We start from the raw sequence: 16605 nt of genomic DNA on the forward strand, positions 1-16605 counted from the left end.
CCGTAAACTTTATATAGTCAAATCAAATATCTATATTAAAACTAATAGCAAAAGAGGATGTAGTATATAGTTAACATGTTTAATTATCACAATGATACGGATAAAGATATGATACTAAAATTGTAAAAAAGAAAAATCAATTAGAACTATAATTTCAAAGTGCAATAAATTCATAGTAAGAACCTAAAGATTTGATCCGAACCTAAAGAATAAGCATTTACCTCTTCCCCACCCAAATTAGGGGACAAATTAGGAGAGTTCACCGACCAATCACACTTTGAAACTCGTAAATTACATACAAGCATGCATGCGCTCAACCAAATCAACGAACAAAAAGTGCTAGGGAAACATCATTAAACTCCTATATTTTCAGGATGGCTAATCACTTCTGGAAAGAGATTAATCAACCTTAGAAAATATCGATTTAGCACGATAATAATTAGAACAGGAACCCAACTATAATAGTGACCACAGTGCTGTTATAAAGCAAGCCAATTAGAGCTGCAAAGTTCCTTTTCTGATCATAGATCACTGAATACAAAAATCAACTTAGAATCATACAGGACTCATCTTCACTCCGAACTAACGATGAATCCCACCTACCCCTCTGAGCTTCTTACCTTGTTTGTCAAACCAAATAAGTTTAAACTGCTAAATTTCATCATTCAGCAAACACTTACACTTCATAAGAAACTAAGATTCATACCACATTGATTCATAATTGAATTAGAAACTGATGTCAATAGCCATACAATGAATCCTCCAGGAATTCATGAGCTATGCTTTCTGGTCTTTCAAATCAGTTCAAACGTGAACCGCCAAAACAAGACGTGAGAAATCAGTCTTTTCTGAGCTCCATTTCTTCCCTACGAATACCATTCACATTTAATATGACTATCTCCAGCCTGTCACCCTGCAAAACAGAAGCACACGTTCAGAAAAATTGGACGGTAAATCAACTCCTACGTAATCATCTTGAACAAGATCTCACGGAAACCACCAAACCGCTACATAAAAGCAGAATACATTATTGACTTACGGTGTATATATCCCTTTCAGTTGCTGAAGCAAAACATGTTTTCACTAAATCAATGGCTTCTGATTCAGAAAGTGGAGTAACAGCATCCTGTGCAGATCATGGAAGCTTTTATTAGACAGAGAGCATGTTTTTCATTTCTCCCTCATTCTTTGGATGAAATACACAGATGTAGTAACCCTAGCTCAAGAACTATGTAAAGAGTAGAAAGTGATAAACATTTCCAATTCCTTGTTCGGTTTGACTAGAGAACAGAGAAAAAATTGGAGTTCTCTCCCTCACAGGAAGGGAGACTTGGAATTTAAAACTATAAGCAATTATCCCATTTTCTTGATTCCAAACAAGAGAGAAGAGAATCATTTACTTCTAATTTTCCCTCTTTGTTCTTTCCCTTCTCTAATTTCTACCCAACTTAACAAGGTCATTTGCTTTTAAAATAAACATTTTAGTTATCAACTTGGTTTGATTTCTGAAAACAAGTGAACAAAACTTTGCTTGTTTTTTCTCTCAGAACATGTGAGACGTGTGTGGGATCCACCGCTCGCCTACCCTTTTATTTATTTCTAGTTTTTTTTTCAAGGGGAGAGCATCATTTTCCAAATACAAATTTGTTACAATTTTTGGCCAAGTTGTAACCTTTTTTTTACTTCAACCTGATCATTTTTTTCCTTGGAGGGGAGAATGCGCATTTTCATCATTTTCCAACTAAATTGTTTTTGGCCAAGTTGAATCTTTTTTTCCTTCGACCTGATAACATTTTATCCTAATATACATTAAGTAGTATCTTCAGTGTAGCAGTATCTAAAGCAGGTTAAATTTCACCCATGCCAAAATCTCAGCAAACTCTTTAGGGCTTCAGTAAATTTTCCCCAACCCAACACCACTTTGCTCCAAAACCTAACCAAAATATTTCCCAACCCAACACCACTTTGCCCCCAAAACCAAACCAAAAACCAACTCCATATCAAAATTCAAACACTCGCAATTGTTTTCCAGAAACAAAACAAATGTTGGTCACTAAAATTAAACCAGGAAACAAATTCTTTAATAAAAAGCCACCAAAGTAATTGTCTATGTAACAAAAATCTGACAAATTCAGCAATGAACAGACCTTGGCAGGCAGCAAGAGAGGGCTGGGAGATTTTAGCTGGTTGTCCAGGAAAGGCATGATAAGAGTTGAACCTGAACCTTGAGAACTGTACCCTACCCTCTCGTAGGATCCAACAGCATCATATGTGAAAACACACCCCTTCCCTACAAGATTTTCAGGATGAAATGCAAATAAGCTTCTTTATCAGCCAAGATTCAAAATAAGAACCTTAAGACATCATTTCCACCTCATAAAAAGTTACCTTCACTGTCAAGGCCACCTAAAACATTGAAGGAGTAGTAGGGAAAGAAGCGTTTGTAGTATAGAGTGTTCGATAGTAGCTGACCCATTGCTGGGCAGCTCATCTGTTTGTTGTGCTGATGCTGATAGATCTATTTCCGAGAACAAACAGCTGAATATTATTCTCAATTTCATAAATATCTAAAATCCTGAGATCTAAATACAGATGATTTCAATAATTAATATTGCACATCCATTTCAAATTTAAGCCCCATAAAATTGAAGTACATAATACTCCTCTTCTGTGCATGTTAGATGACCTACTCCTAGTAGCACAAACATTAAGAGAAAAGCAGAAAATGTGTACCATTTTGTGTACATTTAGGGAATACGTCAGGTGTAGGTTACAGTTTAATTTTAGGGAAGGAACTCTATGAGTGGAGTGAAAATGGGTGCTCCACAACTTTTTTCTGTTGTGCAATGTATATTAAGATTTTTCTTTCAAGGGAAGTTACTAATAAAAAGTAAAGGAAAGGAAGATATTCAATTTAGAAACAGAGCAATAAGCTGCACAAGATAAGTCTTCCAAAGTAGTTGTTCGTGATTACATGTTTTACAGGAAAGGAGTAATTAGCAAACAATGTATTGGGAGTTCCAGCAGAGTAAAAGGTAAGTTTTTCTTCTGGATAACTAAAGATTTAGTAATCATATAATGAAATGTTAAATGTCAAACAAAAGTATCAATTTATCATTGAAAATATTTTTAATAAACAAGCGATTTTAGTGTTGTTGTTTTTCACAATTGACATAATGACATGTTTTATCTTCATATAAATGTATGAAAGGATATGACTTCCTTCATTAAGAATCTTTTCATTGTTAAATTGCAAGACAGGATACGAGGAAGATAGACGCATAAGCTCTAGGTCATCATTGTTAGTCTTTTGTTTCCTTCTTTTTCAAATAAAGACATTTCAGCGGACTCGTTTAGATATTACCCCACAAAGTAGGTTGCTCTAAATAGTCAAGTAGAACATTGGCTCATCCATCAACTTTGGCTTCTAATAATATTTTGATCCCTTAATATATGTAACATGGGACAAAGAAGATGGGTGATTTGACTTGAAAATGAGGGGAATTGGCTTTAAGCTATCCTTCCTTCCCTCCTTTCCTATTCTTTTACTTCTTTCCTCTCTTCTTTTCTACTTTGCTGCCACTCCAGGTCCTGCACCTTCGGCTTGCCCTTCTCTTGCCCCCTGTCCCTTTCCCTCCCCCTATTGTTTTGTACAAGCAAGTTTTGGTCTTCCTCTCTGTGTCCTATCTAGTATACATAAGTTCATCGCCAGTCTAAGACCCTCGAGTAACTTCTCAATCATAAGCATAAATCGAAGAGTATTAAGACTTCTCAGGTTATAAACAGTTTGTGTTTCTGACACAAAGGAATAATTCAGGAGAACAATATAAGCTCAAGGCTTTGGCTCTCAAATGACTTAATCCCACAAAAAAGGCTTTGGCTCTCCACAGGCTTAAGTACTCCCACATAAAAACCCATAATGAATAAGAGCCTAACCACAGAAAATCAGAACTCAACAATTTTAAAAATGAAAATCAGTAGAACTGCACTCTTGATTTTTTTTTTTTGGTTGATAAGTATATTTTTCCATATTGAAGTATTCACATAGTAGAGGATTATTTAATATAGTCAAAATATTACCAGATGCCGGGATGCCAAAACCTTTTGCAAAGCTCTCACATCAGCCTGAAATCCAGAGGAGGCCATCACACATCTATCCGCTCTGGATACCAACAAAGTAATAATTAATATAAAAGGCTGCTACAATCAAATTGGTAAGGGCATAAAGATAGTAAAGAGGAAACCTCTAACTACTTGTGATATAAGGTGTAAGAAAATATTTCTGCTTGCAAAAATGGGTAATATCAATTCTTTCCATCCTATCACAACAATCCACAGAAGGAGGCGATATATCTGACCATCAATCAGTTGCAATACAATAGTATGCCTGCCCCCTTTTGCAAAGATAGGGTCGGATGACTAGCATGACTTTTAGCATAGAAGAGAAGAAATAAGACCAGCTCTACTCCACAACTAATACTTTCTACAGATAGTATTACAAAATAGGCTCCTATAAACTTTATATATCATCAAATAGAATTAACTAACAAAGAATCAATTCTCTCAGGCTTTAAATGGATAGACTTTCCCATAAATATTGTCAACATACTGTCTAAGAACAAGGAAGGGGGTGTGTTCTTTTATATAAGTAAATTTTACTGATATGAACAGCAGTAAGAGGGGGCTGGGGATCAGTACAAAAGCAGGATTTACTCCCTACTTCCAAAAAGGAGTCAATATAGCTCAGCAAGGAGTCAAAATGCTTTAAATTTCTCATCTTACACCAAAACGCCAAAAGCTGTTAATATTTATATTTTATACAATGAAATGAGGCTGCTTTGCCTTCAAAACATTTGGACTTCCTTTCCCTCCATATTGCTCAATATGCACAGACGTAGGTGCTCCATGTTGCCTCAATGTGCTGCTTTATCTTCTAATTCCTCCAAACGGTAAAAGTGTTCTCCATAATGCCTAGAATCACCCGCTTTGTGCCAAAAACATGGGTAAACAAGCCCCATGTTTGCGAGGGTAGGAGCAATGCAGAAATAAATGCTCCGAGTCTTCCGCAGCATCTTCACACAGAAAACATCTGCTACACATTCTTATCCCTCTACTCTACAGGTTTGCTTGAGTTAAACAAGTTTTATGTAGTTCAATCCAAGTGAAACATGCAACTTTTGGAGGTTCTTTACTTTTCCACAAGGTTTTTCATGGCCATTGATTGTCTCTTATAGTGCTGTTTAATACACAAGGTTTTTCATGGCCATTGATTATCTCTTACAGTGCTGTTTAATATCTTTTTTATAAGTTAAATGTTCTTGAATCTAAAAGCCACCATCACTAAAATAGTGCTGGGCAGTACAACTTCCAGAGATTACATCATTTTCATTCCTGCAGGATCTAATAAATTCAATCAACTTACCCTCATTATTATATTTATAAGCTAGATTACACCAAGAAGCAAAATTACACAAAGATCTAAACTTCAACATATGAATAGATACAGCTTTGTTTTCAGAACATCTCCGGTTTCTTTCTGCCAAATAGTCCAAAAAACACAACCTGGAATAAAACTCCAGATCTTTTTCAGCTCCTTGCTGTCCCTGCAGAACAACTAGCTAATAAGAAACTTCTTAACAATTGCTGTGATGACCCATTTGACCCCAAACATATTGAAAAATAATTGCCAAAGTTTCCCAGTGACTTCAGTGTAAAAAAGATGCCCGGTTCTGTTTAATATTTTATAGCATGACTTCACTGTATAGATCCCATTCTCTTTTGCCTTCCAGATATCTATCATCGAAGCTTCCATATTTCCAATGAGTTGTGCCACCATCTTAATCTCCCAATCAAAGAAATTACTAAAAAATGGAGGTTCCATCTGTTCCCTACTCTACAATCAGCTACAGTTCCTTCTTTGTTCAATGCAAAGCATATAAATCTGGGAAGGTCACCATTAAAAGTGAATATTCCAACCGTACATCCTCCCACATCGATCTCCATTGCCTACTTCCAAATTTAATTAAATTCTGAAATTCTTGCCATAAATTGTAAATGTTCCTCGAAACAGTAACACCATAAGTCGATCTGCAGATTCATGTGCTTCAGGGGTTAGGCCAACCAGTCTTTTGCCATAATACTTTCTTCCATATTATCTCTTCCTCCCCACTAAACCTCCAGAGAAGCTATCTCAAAAGAACTATAAACTTTTGGCATCAATCCGGACTTAGATAAGAACAAAATATAATGGAAACAAATGATCCATATAGACAATTCCAATTAGTTGGGATACCTTTTTGTTGTTTTCTTTTTCACTTTTTTTTGGGTGATATGTAAGCAAAAATTTCATTACTCAACGAAAAATTGTAGGAGGGGCGCAAAAGATTTGCAGATCTGTCCTGTCTATTCATGAAAGCTTGCTAAAAGGTATAGTGAAACATCTACTTCATATGCATCAGTGAACTTACACCAGATAGCGAACTGTTAGAAACATCCGTACTTCAATTTATATGCAGTTCTTTCAGCCTTTCCTTCAAATCAACTGTAGTCTCTCTTTCTAGTATCCATGGCACACACATGCAATGATGTTCCAAAATCCTCTTCTTCATTTAGGTATGATAACAAGCATTCCAGCATAGCCGGAGGAACAGACAAATTCTCAACTTTGTTAGTAGCAGTTCTTTCTTGTTGTCTAGCGGAATTCCATAAAATAAAGGATGGCATACTTCACACACGTCAATTAGATAACCCCCTTTGCTGCCCACGTCAGTAGTTTCATCCCTTTTCTTAGGACTTTCTTTTATAACAGTTGCATCCGGCCATGGAACATCTCAATCATTTCATAGACTTGCATCCTCTCACCGGTGCAGGTATGGGATAACTCTATCCAGTTATGCTTAAGTAGATGTGAAGAAATCGCCTAACTCTTTTTCCCCTCTTCAATGCTTTGAACAACGTCTCTCATGGTCTTCACTCCAGCTTCATCAGCCTTGACCACACCCTCCATCAATCACTTCATCACTCCTTTTCTTAAGACTTAGTTATTGCTGTTACAGTTAGGCTAACTCTGGTGTTTGCAGGTGACTTCTTAGTCTGGTTAGAAACTTGTATGTCCTATACAGATATGTTTGAGAACATAGGCGAATTCAGGATTTGAATTTAATGGGTTTGAGTTCAGGATTCTACCACAGTCCATGTGATTTACGGGATTGAAAATCTATTGTTTTTCTTTATTTATTAAGCTTTTTTATACATATACAGGATCTGAGCCAAGCTAATGGATGAACCCATAATATGTACACTAAATCTGATCTTGCCTGAGATATTATGGAGGCTACCATGATAAAGCAGAACAGATGAAGATTCACATAACTGATCCTAACTAGTTTGGAATCGAGACGGAGTTAATCTATTGATCATTGATTGATTCTATCTAAGATATAATAAGGATAATCCAGAATATTACAATTTCAAGGAGATAAAGCATGTAACGAGACTTGACGACAAGGCAACAAAACAGCACAAGTACGGAAAATGAATGCAAATTAAAAGAGATAAGGTGAGGAACATACAGTTTAATGATCTTGGAGTAATCGCGAGTTAGAATGTTGTAGCCAGTAGACATCCTAGTATCTGCTGCTATTACACAATAATCTGCACCTGCTACCGCAACACATGTTCTGCAACATCGCAAAGATGAATTTTTAAACTTTAATAAAGAAAATAAAAAGAGGAAGAAGCAATGGACGCTGATAATTCCATTATACATTACCCTCCATTGTTGTCATAAGGAGACCAGTTAGCTTGCTGCTTCGTCATGTTGATTCGTTCCGTGTGTGAGTGCGTGCGTGTGTGTGTGTGAGAGAGAGAGAGAGAGTGAAGAAAGAGAAAAAGAGTGATTGATTCGTCTTCAGCAAGACATCCGACTGTAAGTAGTAAATGGGCTTTCAGTCATTGGGCCTTCCAAGATCCATTTTAGGGAAAATTTCACAAATAGCTTTGAGCCTAATTATCATACGTACCTATAATTTACTTAATTATCATTCGTAGTTACTGTTCAATTGTTACCGGCTTGTATCACATGTATTAGACACACAACGAATACAATTTGTATCAACATATATACAGCAGTGTATACAAAATACAGAAAAGTAGAATGCTCTCGAGAGTCGAACTCAAGACCCCTGCTTACAAAGTAGGTACTCTAACCAACTTATCTACGAGAAATTGTTCTCTCTTGTTTCTGCTCAAAACAATTGATCTCTTGTTTCAGTAATACAAGTAGATTTGCTATAAAATTCAAATATAACTACAGATTGTAATTTTCTGAAAGTATAGCTATGATGGTAGGCTAGAAACTCACGTTTTTAGCTATATTTTGCACTCTAATTACTACACTTTGATTGTATTTTTGAGCCTAATTGCTAGTACTTTGCATTTATTACCTGTATTATGCTTTGTAGGAGGTGATTTCGTGTAAGAGGCAATTTTGGCTTAGTTGGATGATTGGGAGCTTTGAAGTCTGAGTCAAATCTCGAGAAATTAAATCGGGATCGTGTTCGTGGGTCGAGGACCAAGTTTGGAATTCAAAAATTGAGAAAAAAATCCTACTCTGAGAAAAATGCACTACCGCGTCGCTGGGCACTAGCGCAAAATTCCTGCAGAGTGAAAAAAATTAGCTCTCTGAAAAATCCCATGTGCACGGCGGCGCATGGGGCGGCACGCTAGTATAAAATAGTGCCCAATTTTTTCCACTTCGGCTTAGAAAGAGTAGTTTCATCCGGGCATGTTCCTGCAAAGTATAAATACTCCAAAAACACATTTTTAGAGGACTTTTGACATACAGAATATTAGAAGAGCATTGGTGTGATGATCCGATAGGTCGTTTTGAGTACTAGCCTTAGTTTCTGTGTTTTGAGACCTATCATAACTTAATTTGATGTTATATGACTTGCGTGTGTGGTCCGTGTCGCTTTTCGGAAAGCTTTTATGTGAAATTTGGAAGAAAACGTAATTTTTGACTTAAAATGAGGCTAGAGTTGACCACTGTCAACGTTCTAGGTAAACAATATTGAATCGGTGTTTTGACGATTTCGATAGGTTCATATGATATTTATGGACTTGTACGCATGTTCGATTGGGGTCCCAAGTGACCCGAGCGTGTGTCAGCGCATTATGTAAAAAGTTGGACAATGAGTTTCAAAGTTGAAATTTTGAGTTTTGAGGATCGATTCTTGATATTTGATGTTATTTTGAAGATTTGAGTTAGCGAGCGAGTTTGTGTGATGTCATTACACTTGTTTGAATGTTCGAACTAGAGCCCAAGGGGCTCGGGTGAGTTTTGGATGCGTTACGGTTGGGTATAGAACTGTTGGTGCTTAGCAATTGTTGGTGTCAAGTTGCAGGTCTCGCATTTGCGAGAACCTGATTGCAATTGCGAGCCTCGCGTTTGCGATGTCAGGCTCGCAAATGCGAACATGAGGTGGAGGGATGGTCTTCTCTTTTGTGAAGAATGCATCTCATTACGACCTGGAGGTGATCCGCATTTGTGACCATTTTTTGAATTCTTGGACTGCTTCACAAATGCAAAGCATGCACCACATTTGCGATGGCTGGGGACTTCGCAAATGCGAGGTCCATGTCGCATTTGCAACTTCTGAGGGTCTGATGCACTGATCGCATTTGCGATCAGTGTTTTACAATTGCGGACATTGCAATTATTCGCAATTGCTACATATGTAATTAGGTTAAAGTTGAAAAAACGAGACTTAGCTCATTTTACACCATTTTCAACCCTAAGCTCACTAGAGGCGATGTTTCAAGAACACTTTCTCCCCAAATTCATTGGTAAGCACCTTTAACTAGTTTTCAATCAATTTCAACTACTTTTCATGAATTTTTAATATCAAATCTATGAATTTCAAGGTAGAAATTAGGGGTTTTGGGTAGAATATAAGGATTTTGTAAAATTGAGATTTAGACATTAAATTGAGGTCAAATTTCGAAACAAATCACATAACCGGGCTCGGGGTATATGGGTAATTAGGATTTAGTCCAAATCTCAAATTTTGACATAGCGGGCACGTGATAGACTTTTGTTGACCTTTTCAATTTAGCTAAAGATTGAATTTTTTTCATTTGCGGGTAGTTTTTAAAGCTTATTTTAAATTGTTTAAATGGTAATTGACTAGATTTGGTTGGTTTGGAAGCTTGTTCAAAAGAAAGGGTCGTGGTTGATTGTGATTTTGTTACGAAAGAGGTAAGTATCATGGTTAACTTTGATTTGAGGGAATAGGTAGAATCAGGTCTATTTGTTATGTGAACTATGTGTTGGGGGCAGTGTATATACGAGGTGACGAGTGCATATGTGTTGGCCATTAGGATAAGCATGCGGGTTGGAAATTTGTCTTAATTGTATCATGTTATTTCAAACCCAATTAAGGAGTATGAAACGGTCATTACAATAATAATACCCAACACGAGTCGGGGTCGAATCCACAGGGAGTTTGAAGTAGTGTTAAGGTAAACACTCAAGAGAAACTAGAAAAAACAAAATTTATCTTTCAGACAAAGGTGGGTAACTGTTATCTAAATTAACTACTAAGAGATTTAACTAACTAGTGAGTCAATAATAATTGAAATGTTTTTGATGTTTTAGTCAAATAGGAAAAAGCCTAGGGTTTGTAACTTTCACCTAGGTGTAAACCTAATGGGTAGAGTAAATTTATGCTTTCTTGGTAGATTGGGGTTTTTTATGACTCTCAATACTCAAGTACCCACTTAATACCTCTTGGTTAAAGAGTGATTATACCCAAATTGGCTTTCTAAAGATCAAATGGGTAACAATCTAAACAATTGAATATGAGTCCAAGTTGGATTATCCCTATCTCTAGTTCAAATCCTTTAATCAAAAGTTCAACCAGTTCAATTTCTTGTTAGCCAAGTTTTCCTAAACTAAATCCCTCTTTCTCAAGTAAGAATAAAGTCAAGTAGGCATGAATAAATCTTTTCAACCATTAATTCTAAGTATAAAGCATAAACAAGGGTAAATAACATCCACCCAATCAATAAAAAGCATTAATATTAAACACCCATAAGTTTTACACACTAGGATTGAATTACAACCCTAGATAAAATCTAGCTACTCATAATATTGACATAGAAAAATAAAAAGAATAAGACATAAAAATAGAATCAAAGTGGAAAATTAATGGGTCTTCTCTAAAGCTTATTTTGTTGTTTGAATGATAATTGACTAGATTCGGTTGGTTTGGGGACTTGTTTGAAAGGAAAAGTCATGGTTAATTATGATTTTATTGCGAAAAGAGGTAAGTGTCGTGGTTAACTTTAATTTTAGGGAATTAAGGTAGAATCAAGTCTATTTGCTATGTGAACTATGTGTTGGGGGCGGCGTATATGCGAGGTGACGAGTGCATATGTGTTGTCCATTGGGATAAGCATGCGAGTGGAAAAATTTATCTTAATTGTACTATGTCTTCCATGCCTTAGATAGATTGCTTATTCTTTGACTAGTTACTTTCAAGTTATTTCCTATATTGAATTGTTGATATATTGGATGTTGAGAACGTGGAACTTGTTATTAGTTGTTGGCTCTAATTGTGGAAAGATTCTCGTATGATGATTGGAATTCAATACTATCGTTGAAGCGTATTTACTTCCCACCTTGCTTGATATTTGTGTTGTTGTTGTTGTTTGGTGAGAAATAATAAAAAGCACTTGTCATGCCTCATTTGCATATTGATGTCATTGATTGAGTGAATATGAGGTTAAAAGCACGAAGGGTGATGCCGTGTACATGCTTATTTATGATGAGCGGTAAAAGCACGAAAGGTGATGCCGTGCATATACATTTTATTATGATCATGTAAGGATCAGAGTAAAAGCACAACTATTCAATTTTGTGGATCACCTTCAGAGGACCCCTAGGATTTCTTAGACTGTTGCCATGAGGTATTGTGCAACATGGGTATAATGGAGTCCAATAGAGTCGACTTCATAGTATTCAGATGCACGATTCTACTAAGAGGTGGTGGCAGGAGTATGTTCGAGGCAGACCAACAGGTTCACCTCCTCTCACTTGGGCTCAGTTCTCATAGCTATTCTCTTAGAAGTTCATCCCCTTCACTAGAGAGAAGATTTTCGCAATCAGTTTAAGCGCCTCCAGCAAGGTAGCATGACCATTACCCAGTATGATACCAGATTTATGGATTTATCCCGCCATGTAGTTATCTTGATCCCTGCTGATAGGGAGAGGGTGCGGAGATTTATAGATGACCTTACTTATGGTATCAGGCTACATATGACTAGAGAGACCGAGGATGACATTTCTTTCACTCGAGTTATGGAGATTGCTAGACGGATCGACAAGATTCGTGGTCAGGGTAGAGAGGTGGCATCTGAGAAGAGACCTCATCAATTTGGTGGTTTCAGTGGTGCCTCATCTGGAGGCAGGGGTATATTTGGTAGAGTCCATCCTATCAGTCTCGTTCAGTCAGCACTTCAGGTGTCTCATGGTCCTTCAAGTGGCCACAATGCTTATGGACCTCGCTTCGAGCAGCTAGTATACAGTGCACCTTCAGCTCCGGTTAGTGCACCTATGATTTAGAGTTATAAGGGTGGTTATTCAGGTCGACATGGTTAGTTCCAAGGTCAGCAGTCACATCAGCCGAGGGATTGTTACACTTATGGGTACCCGAGGCACGTCGCAAGGTTTTTCCCCAGGTCACAGCGCAGCATGCCACAGCAGGGTACTCGTACCATGGTTCTAGTACCGGTTTCTTTGCCGCCTGCCCAGCCAGCTAGGGGTAGGGGTCAGGCAGCTAGAGGTGGAGGCCAGCTAGTGAGAGGCCTCCCGAGAGGTAGAGGTCAGATTGGTGGGGCTCAACCCTGTTGCTATGTATTTCCATCTAGACCTGAGGCGGAGTCGTCTGATGCGGTCATCATATGTATTGTTTCGGTTTTCCGTAGAGATGCATCAATTTTATTTGATTCAGATTCAATTTATTCATATGTGTCATCCTATTTCCTTCATTTTTGGATATGTCTTGTGATTTTTTGAGTGCTCCTATTTATGTGTCTATGCCCGTTGAGGATTCTATTATGGTAGACCGGGTCTATCATTTTTGTTAGTCACTATCAGGAGCTATAAGACTAGGGTTGACCTTCTATTCCTTCACATAATGGATTTTGATGTGATTTTGGACATGGATTGGTTGTCACTTTATCACGATGTCTTGGATTGTCATGCCATGACTGTGACATTAGCCATGCCGGGTTTGCCTCGATTCGAGTGAAGAGGGACTCCTGGTCACTCCATTAGCAGGGTCATTTCATATGTGAAGGTTAGGCTTATGGTCGAGAAGGGGTATTTGGCATATTTTGCCTACATCCGTGATTCTAGTGTAGAAATTCTTTCCATGGATTCAGTTCTAGTTGTGCGTGAGATCCAAAAGTTTTCCTTCTGTGAAAGTGCAATAGAGAGGTTAACTGATTGAGGGGGCTACATGAGAGTTTTAGTCCGATATGCGGATTATATACCAACACCTTTTTACCAGTCCAGGTACATTTCTATGTCTGTTCGAGGACGAATGTTTCTTTTAGAGGTGGAAAATATGACGACCAGATAGATCGTTTTGAGCAATAGCCTTAATTTATGTGTTATGAGACCTCTCATAGCTTCATTAAATGTTATATGACTTGCATGTGTGGTACGTATCGCTTTTCGGAAAGCTTTATGTAAAATTTGGAAGAAAATGTGATTTTGACTTGAAGTGAGGTTAGAGTTGACCACAATCAATGTTTTAGGTAAAGAACATTAGATCGGTATTTTGACAATTGCGGTAGGTTCGTATGATGTTTTGGGACTTGTACGCATGTTCGATTGAGGCCCTGAGTGACCCGAGCACGTTTCGGCGCACTGTGTGAAAAGTTGAAAAAATGAGTTTCAAAGTTGAAATTTTGAGTTTTAAAGACCGATTCTTGATATTTGATGTTATTTTGGATATTTGAGTCAGCGAGTGCGTTTGTGTGATGTTATGTTATTACACTTTTTTGGATGTTCGGACTGGAGTCCGAGGGGCTTGGGTGAGTTCTGGATGCGTTACGGTTGGGTTTGGAACTGCTAGTGCTCAGCAGTTTCTAGTGTCATGTTGCGGGTTTCACATTTGTGAGAACCTTATCGCAATTGTGACCCTCACATTTGCCATGTTAGGCTCGCAAATGGAAACATGGTCTAGGGGATTGGTCTTCGCTTTTGCGAAGAATGTATCGCATTTGCGATCTGGATGTGATCCGTATTTGCAACCATTTTTCTCGCTTTTGCGGTGACCGAAAATTCTTGGACTACTTCGCAAATGCGAAGCATGCACCGCATTTGCGATGGATGGGGACTTCGCAAATGCGAGGCCCATGTCGCATTTACGACTTCTGAGGGTATGATGCACTTATCATATTTGCGATATGTGTTTCGCACGGACATCGCAAATGCGAGCAATTGTTCGCAATTGCTACATGTGCAGCTAGGTAAAGGTTTTGAAAAATGAAACTTGGCTCATTTTACACCATTTTCAACCCTAAGCTCACTAGAGGCGATTTTTGAAGAACACTTTCTCCCCAAATTCATTGGTAAGCACTTTTAACTAGTTTTCAATCACTTTCGACTACTTTTCATGATTGTTTAGCATCAAATCTGTGAAATTCAAGGTAGAAATTAGGGCTTTTGGGTAGAATATAGAAATTTTGTAAAATTGAGATTTAGACATTAAATTGAGGTCGAATTTTGAAACAATTCACATAATTGGGCTCGAGGTATATGGGTAATCGGGATTTAGTACAAATCTCATATTTTGACATAGCGGGCCAGTGGTTGACTTTTGTTGACCTTTTTAATTTAGCTAAATATTGAATCTTTTTTCATTTGTGGGTAGTTTCTAAAGCTTATTTTGAATTGTTTAAACGGTAATTGACTAGATTTGGTTGGTTTGGAGGCTTGTTCGAAAGAAAAGGTCGTGGTTGATTGTGATTTTGTTACGAAAAGAGGTAAGTATCGTGGTTAACTTTGATTTGAGGTAATTAAGGTAGAATCGAGTCTATTTGCTATGTGAACTATGTGTTGGGGGCAGCGTATATGCGAGATGACGAGTGCATATGTGTTGGCCATTAGGATAAGCATGCAGGTGGAAAATTTTGTCTTAATTGTTTATCACGTCCAATTCACACGCAATTAAGGAGTATGAAATGGTCGTTATATTAATAATACCCAAAATGAGTCGGGGTCGAATCCATAGGGAGTTTGAAGTGGTGTTAAGGTAAACACTCAAGAGAAACTCGAAATAACCAAATTTATTTTTCAGACAAAGGTGGGTAACTATTATCTAAATTAACTATTAAGAGATTAACTAACTAGTGAGTCTATAATGATTGAAATATTTTTGATGTTTTAGTCAAATAGGAAAAAGCCTAGGGTTTGTAACCTTCATCTATGTGTACACCTAATGGGTAGAGTAAATCTATGCTTTCTTGGTAGATCGGGGTTTGTTATGACTCTCAATACTCAAGTGCCCACTCAATACCTCTTGGTTAAAGAGTGATTATTCCCAAATTAGCTTTCTCAAGATCAAATGGGTAGCAATCCAAACAATTGAATATAAGTCCAAGTTGGATTATCCCTATCTCTAGTTCAAATCCTTTTATCAAACTAATCAAAAGTTCAACCAGTTCAATTTCTTGTTAGCCAAGTTTTTCAAAACTAAATCCCTCTTTCTCAAGTAAGAATGAAGTCAAGTAGGCATGAATAAATCTTTTCAACCATTAATTCTAAGTATAAAGCATAAACAAGGCTAAATAACATCCACCCAATCAATAGAAAGCATTAATATTAAACACCCATAAGTTTTACACACTAGGGTTGAATTACAACCCTAGATAAAATCTAGCTACTCATAATAATTGACATAGAAAAATAAAAAGAATAAGTAATTGAAAACTAGAATTAAAGAGGAAAGTTAACTGGTCTTCTCTAATTGTTGCCCCAAATGGTAAAAAATGGCTAAATATAACCGCTAGCTTCTACTACAGTACAAAGGTTTCCCTAAAAGAGTGCTCCTCATCTATTTATAGTGCTATGAAATTCGCTGAAAAAATACCCTTCAGAGGGTTCTGCGGCCGCACAATTACATCTGTGGTCCACACTTTAGTTTGTTGCTCTTGAAGGTGCTTTGCACTTGGAGGGATTCTACGGCCGCGAATAAGCTTCTGTGGCCGCGCATAAGCTTCTGTGGCCGCGCATAAGCTTCTGCGGCCGCACTACAGCTTCTGTGGCACCACAATTTGGCTGCGGACCGCCCTTTGAGGTTGCTTCAGACTTGTTCAGTTGCAACCTATCTGATCTTTCAGTCTTCATCACTGCGAACTTTAAGTGTGACCGCACGTTTTGTCCTGCGGACCGCACTTCTTCCTGATACCCTTGAAGCTTCAGTTTCTCTTTTGCAACCGCATACCATTTTCTGCTGCCCGCATTTGCTTTTGCGGATGCAGATGGAGTTCTGTGGACCACACTGTTCTTTGTACTTATCCTCTTGATTGTTT

At 37.6% G+C, this 16605-nt stretch overlaps 1 protein-coding gene across 1 annotated transcript; it reads right to left on the bottom strand.

Annotated features, from left to right (window-relative positions):
• Positions 1–477: 477 nt before the first annotated feature.
• Positions 478–7927, bottom strand: LOC107771299 (proteasome subunit beta type-1). Its single transcript, XM_016590638.2, has 7 exons — positions 7772–7927; positions 7572–7679; positions 4081–4162; positions 2389–2518; positions 2148–2290; positions 1040–1126; positions 478–913 (listed from the first exon to the last, which is right to left on the bottom strand). Exons 1-7 carry the CDS (start codon positions 7816–7818, stop codon positions 839–841), a joined length of 672 nt encoding a protein of 223 aa, XP_016446124.1. The 5' UTR covers positions 7819–7927; the 3' UTR covers positions 478–838.
• Between the last annotated feature and the right edge of the window lie 8678 nt (positions 7928–16605).

This window comes from Nicotiana tabacum, chromosome 17 (genome assembly GCF_000715075.1).
Source record: "Nicotiana tabacum cultivar K326 chromosome 17, ASM71507v2, whole genome shotgun sequence".
NCBI lineage: Eukaryota > Viridiplantae > Streptophyta > Magnoliopsida > Solanales > Solanaceae > Nicotiana > Nicotiana tabacum.

What these genes read in the sequence shown, in the direction of transcription:
- LOC107771299 (XM_016590638.2), bottom strand. Translation starts at nt 7,818, where the DNA reads ATGACGAAGCAGCAAGCTAACTGGTCTCCTTATGACAACAATGGAGG. An exon ending in TTTTGGCATCCCGGCATCTG is followed by an intron (nt 2,519 to 4,080) that starts GTAATATTTTGA and finishes TCTCGGAAATAG; the next exon opens with ATCTATCAGCATCAGCACAA. An exon ending in CTCTCTTGCTGCCTGCCAAG is followed by an intron (nt 1,127 to 2,147) that starts GTCTGTTCATTG and finishes TGATCTGCACAG; the next exon opens with GATGCTGTTACTCCACTTTC.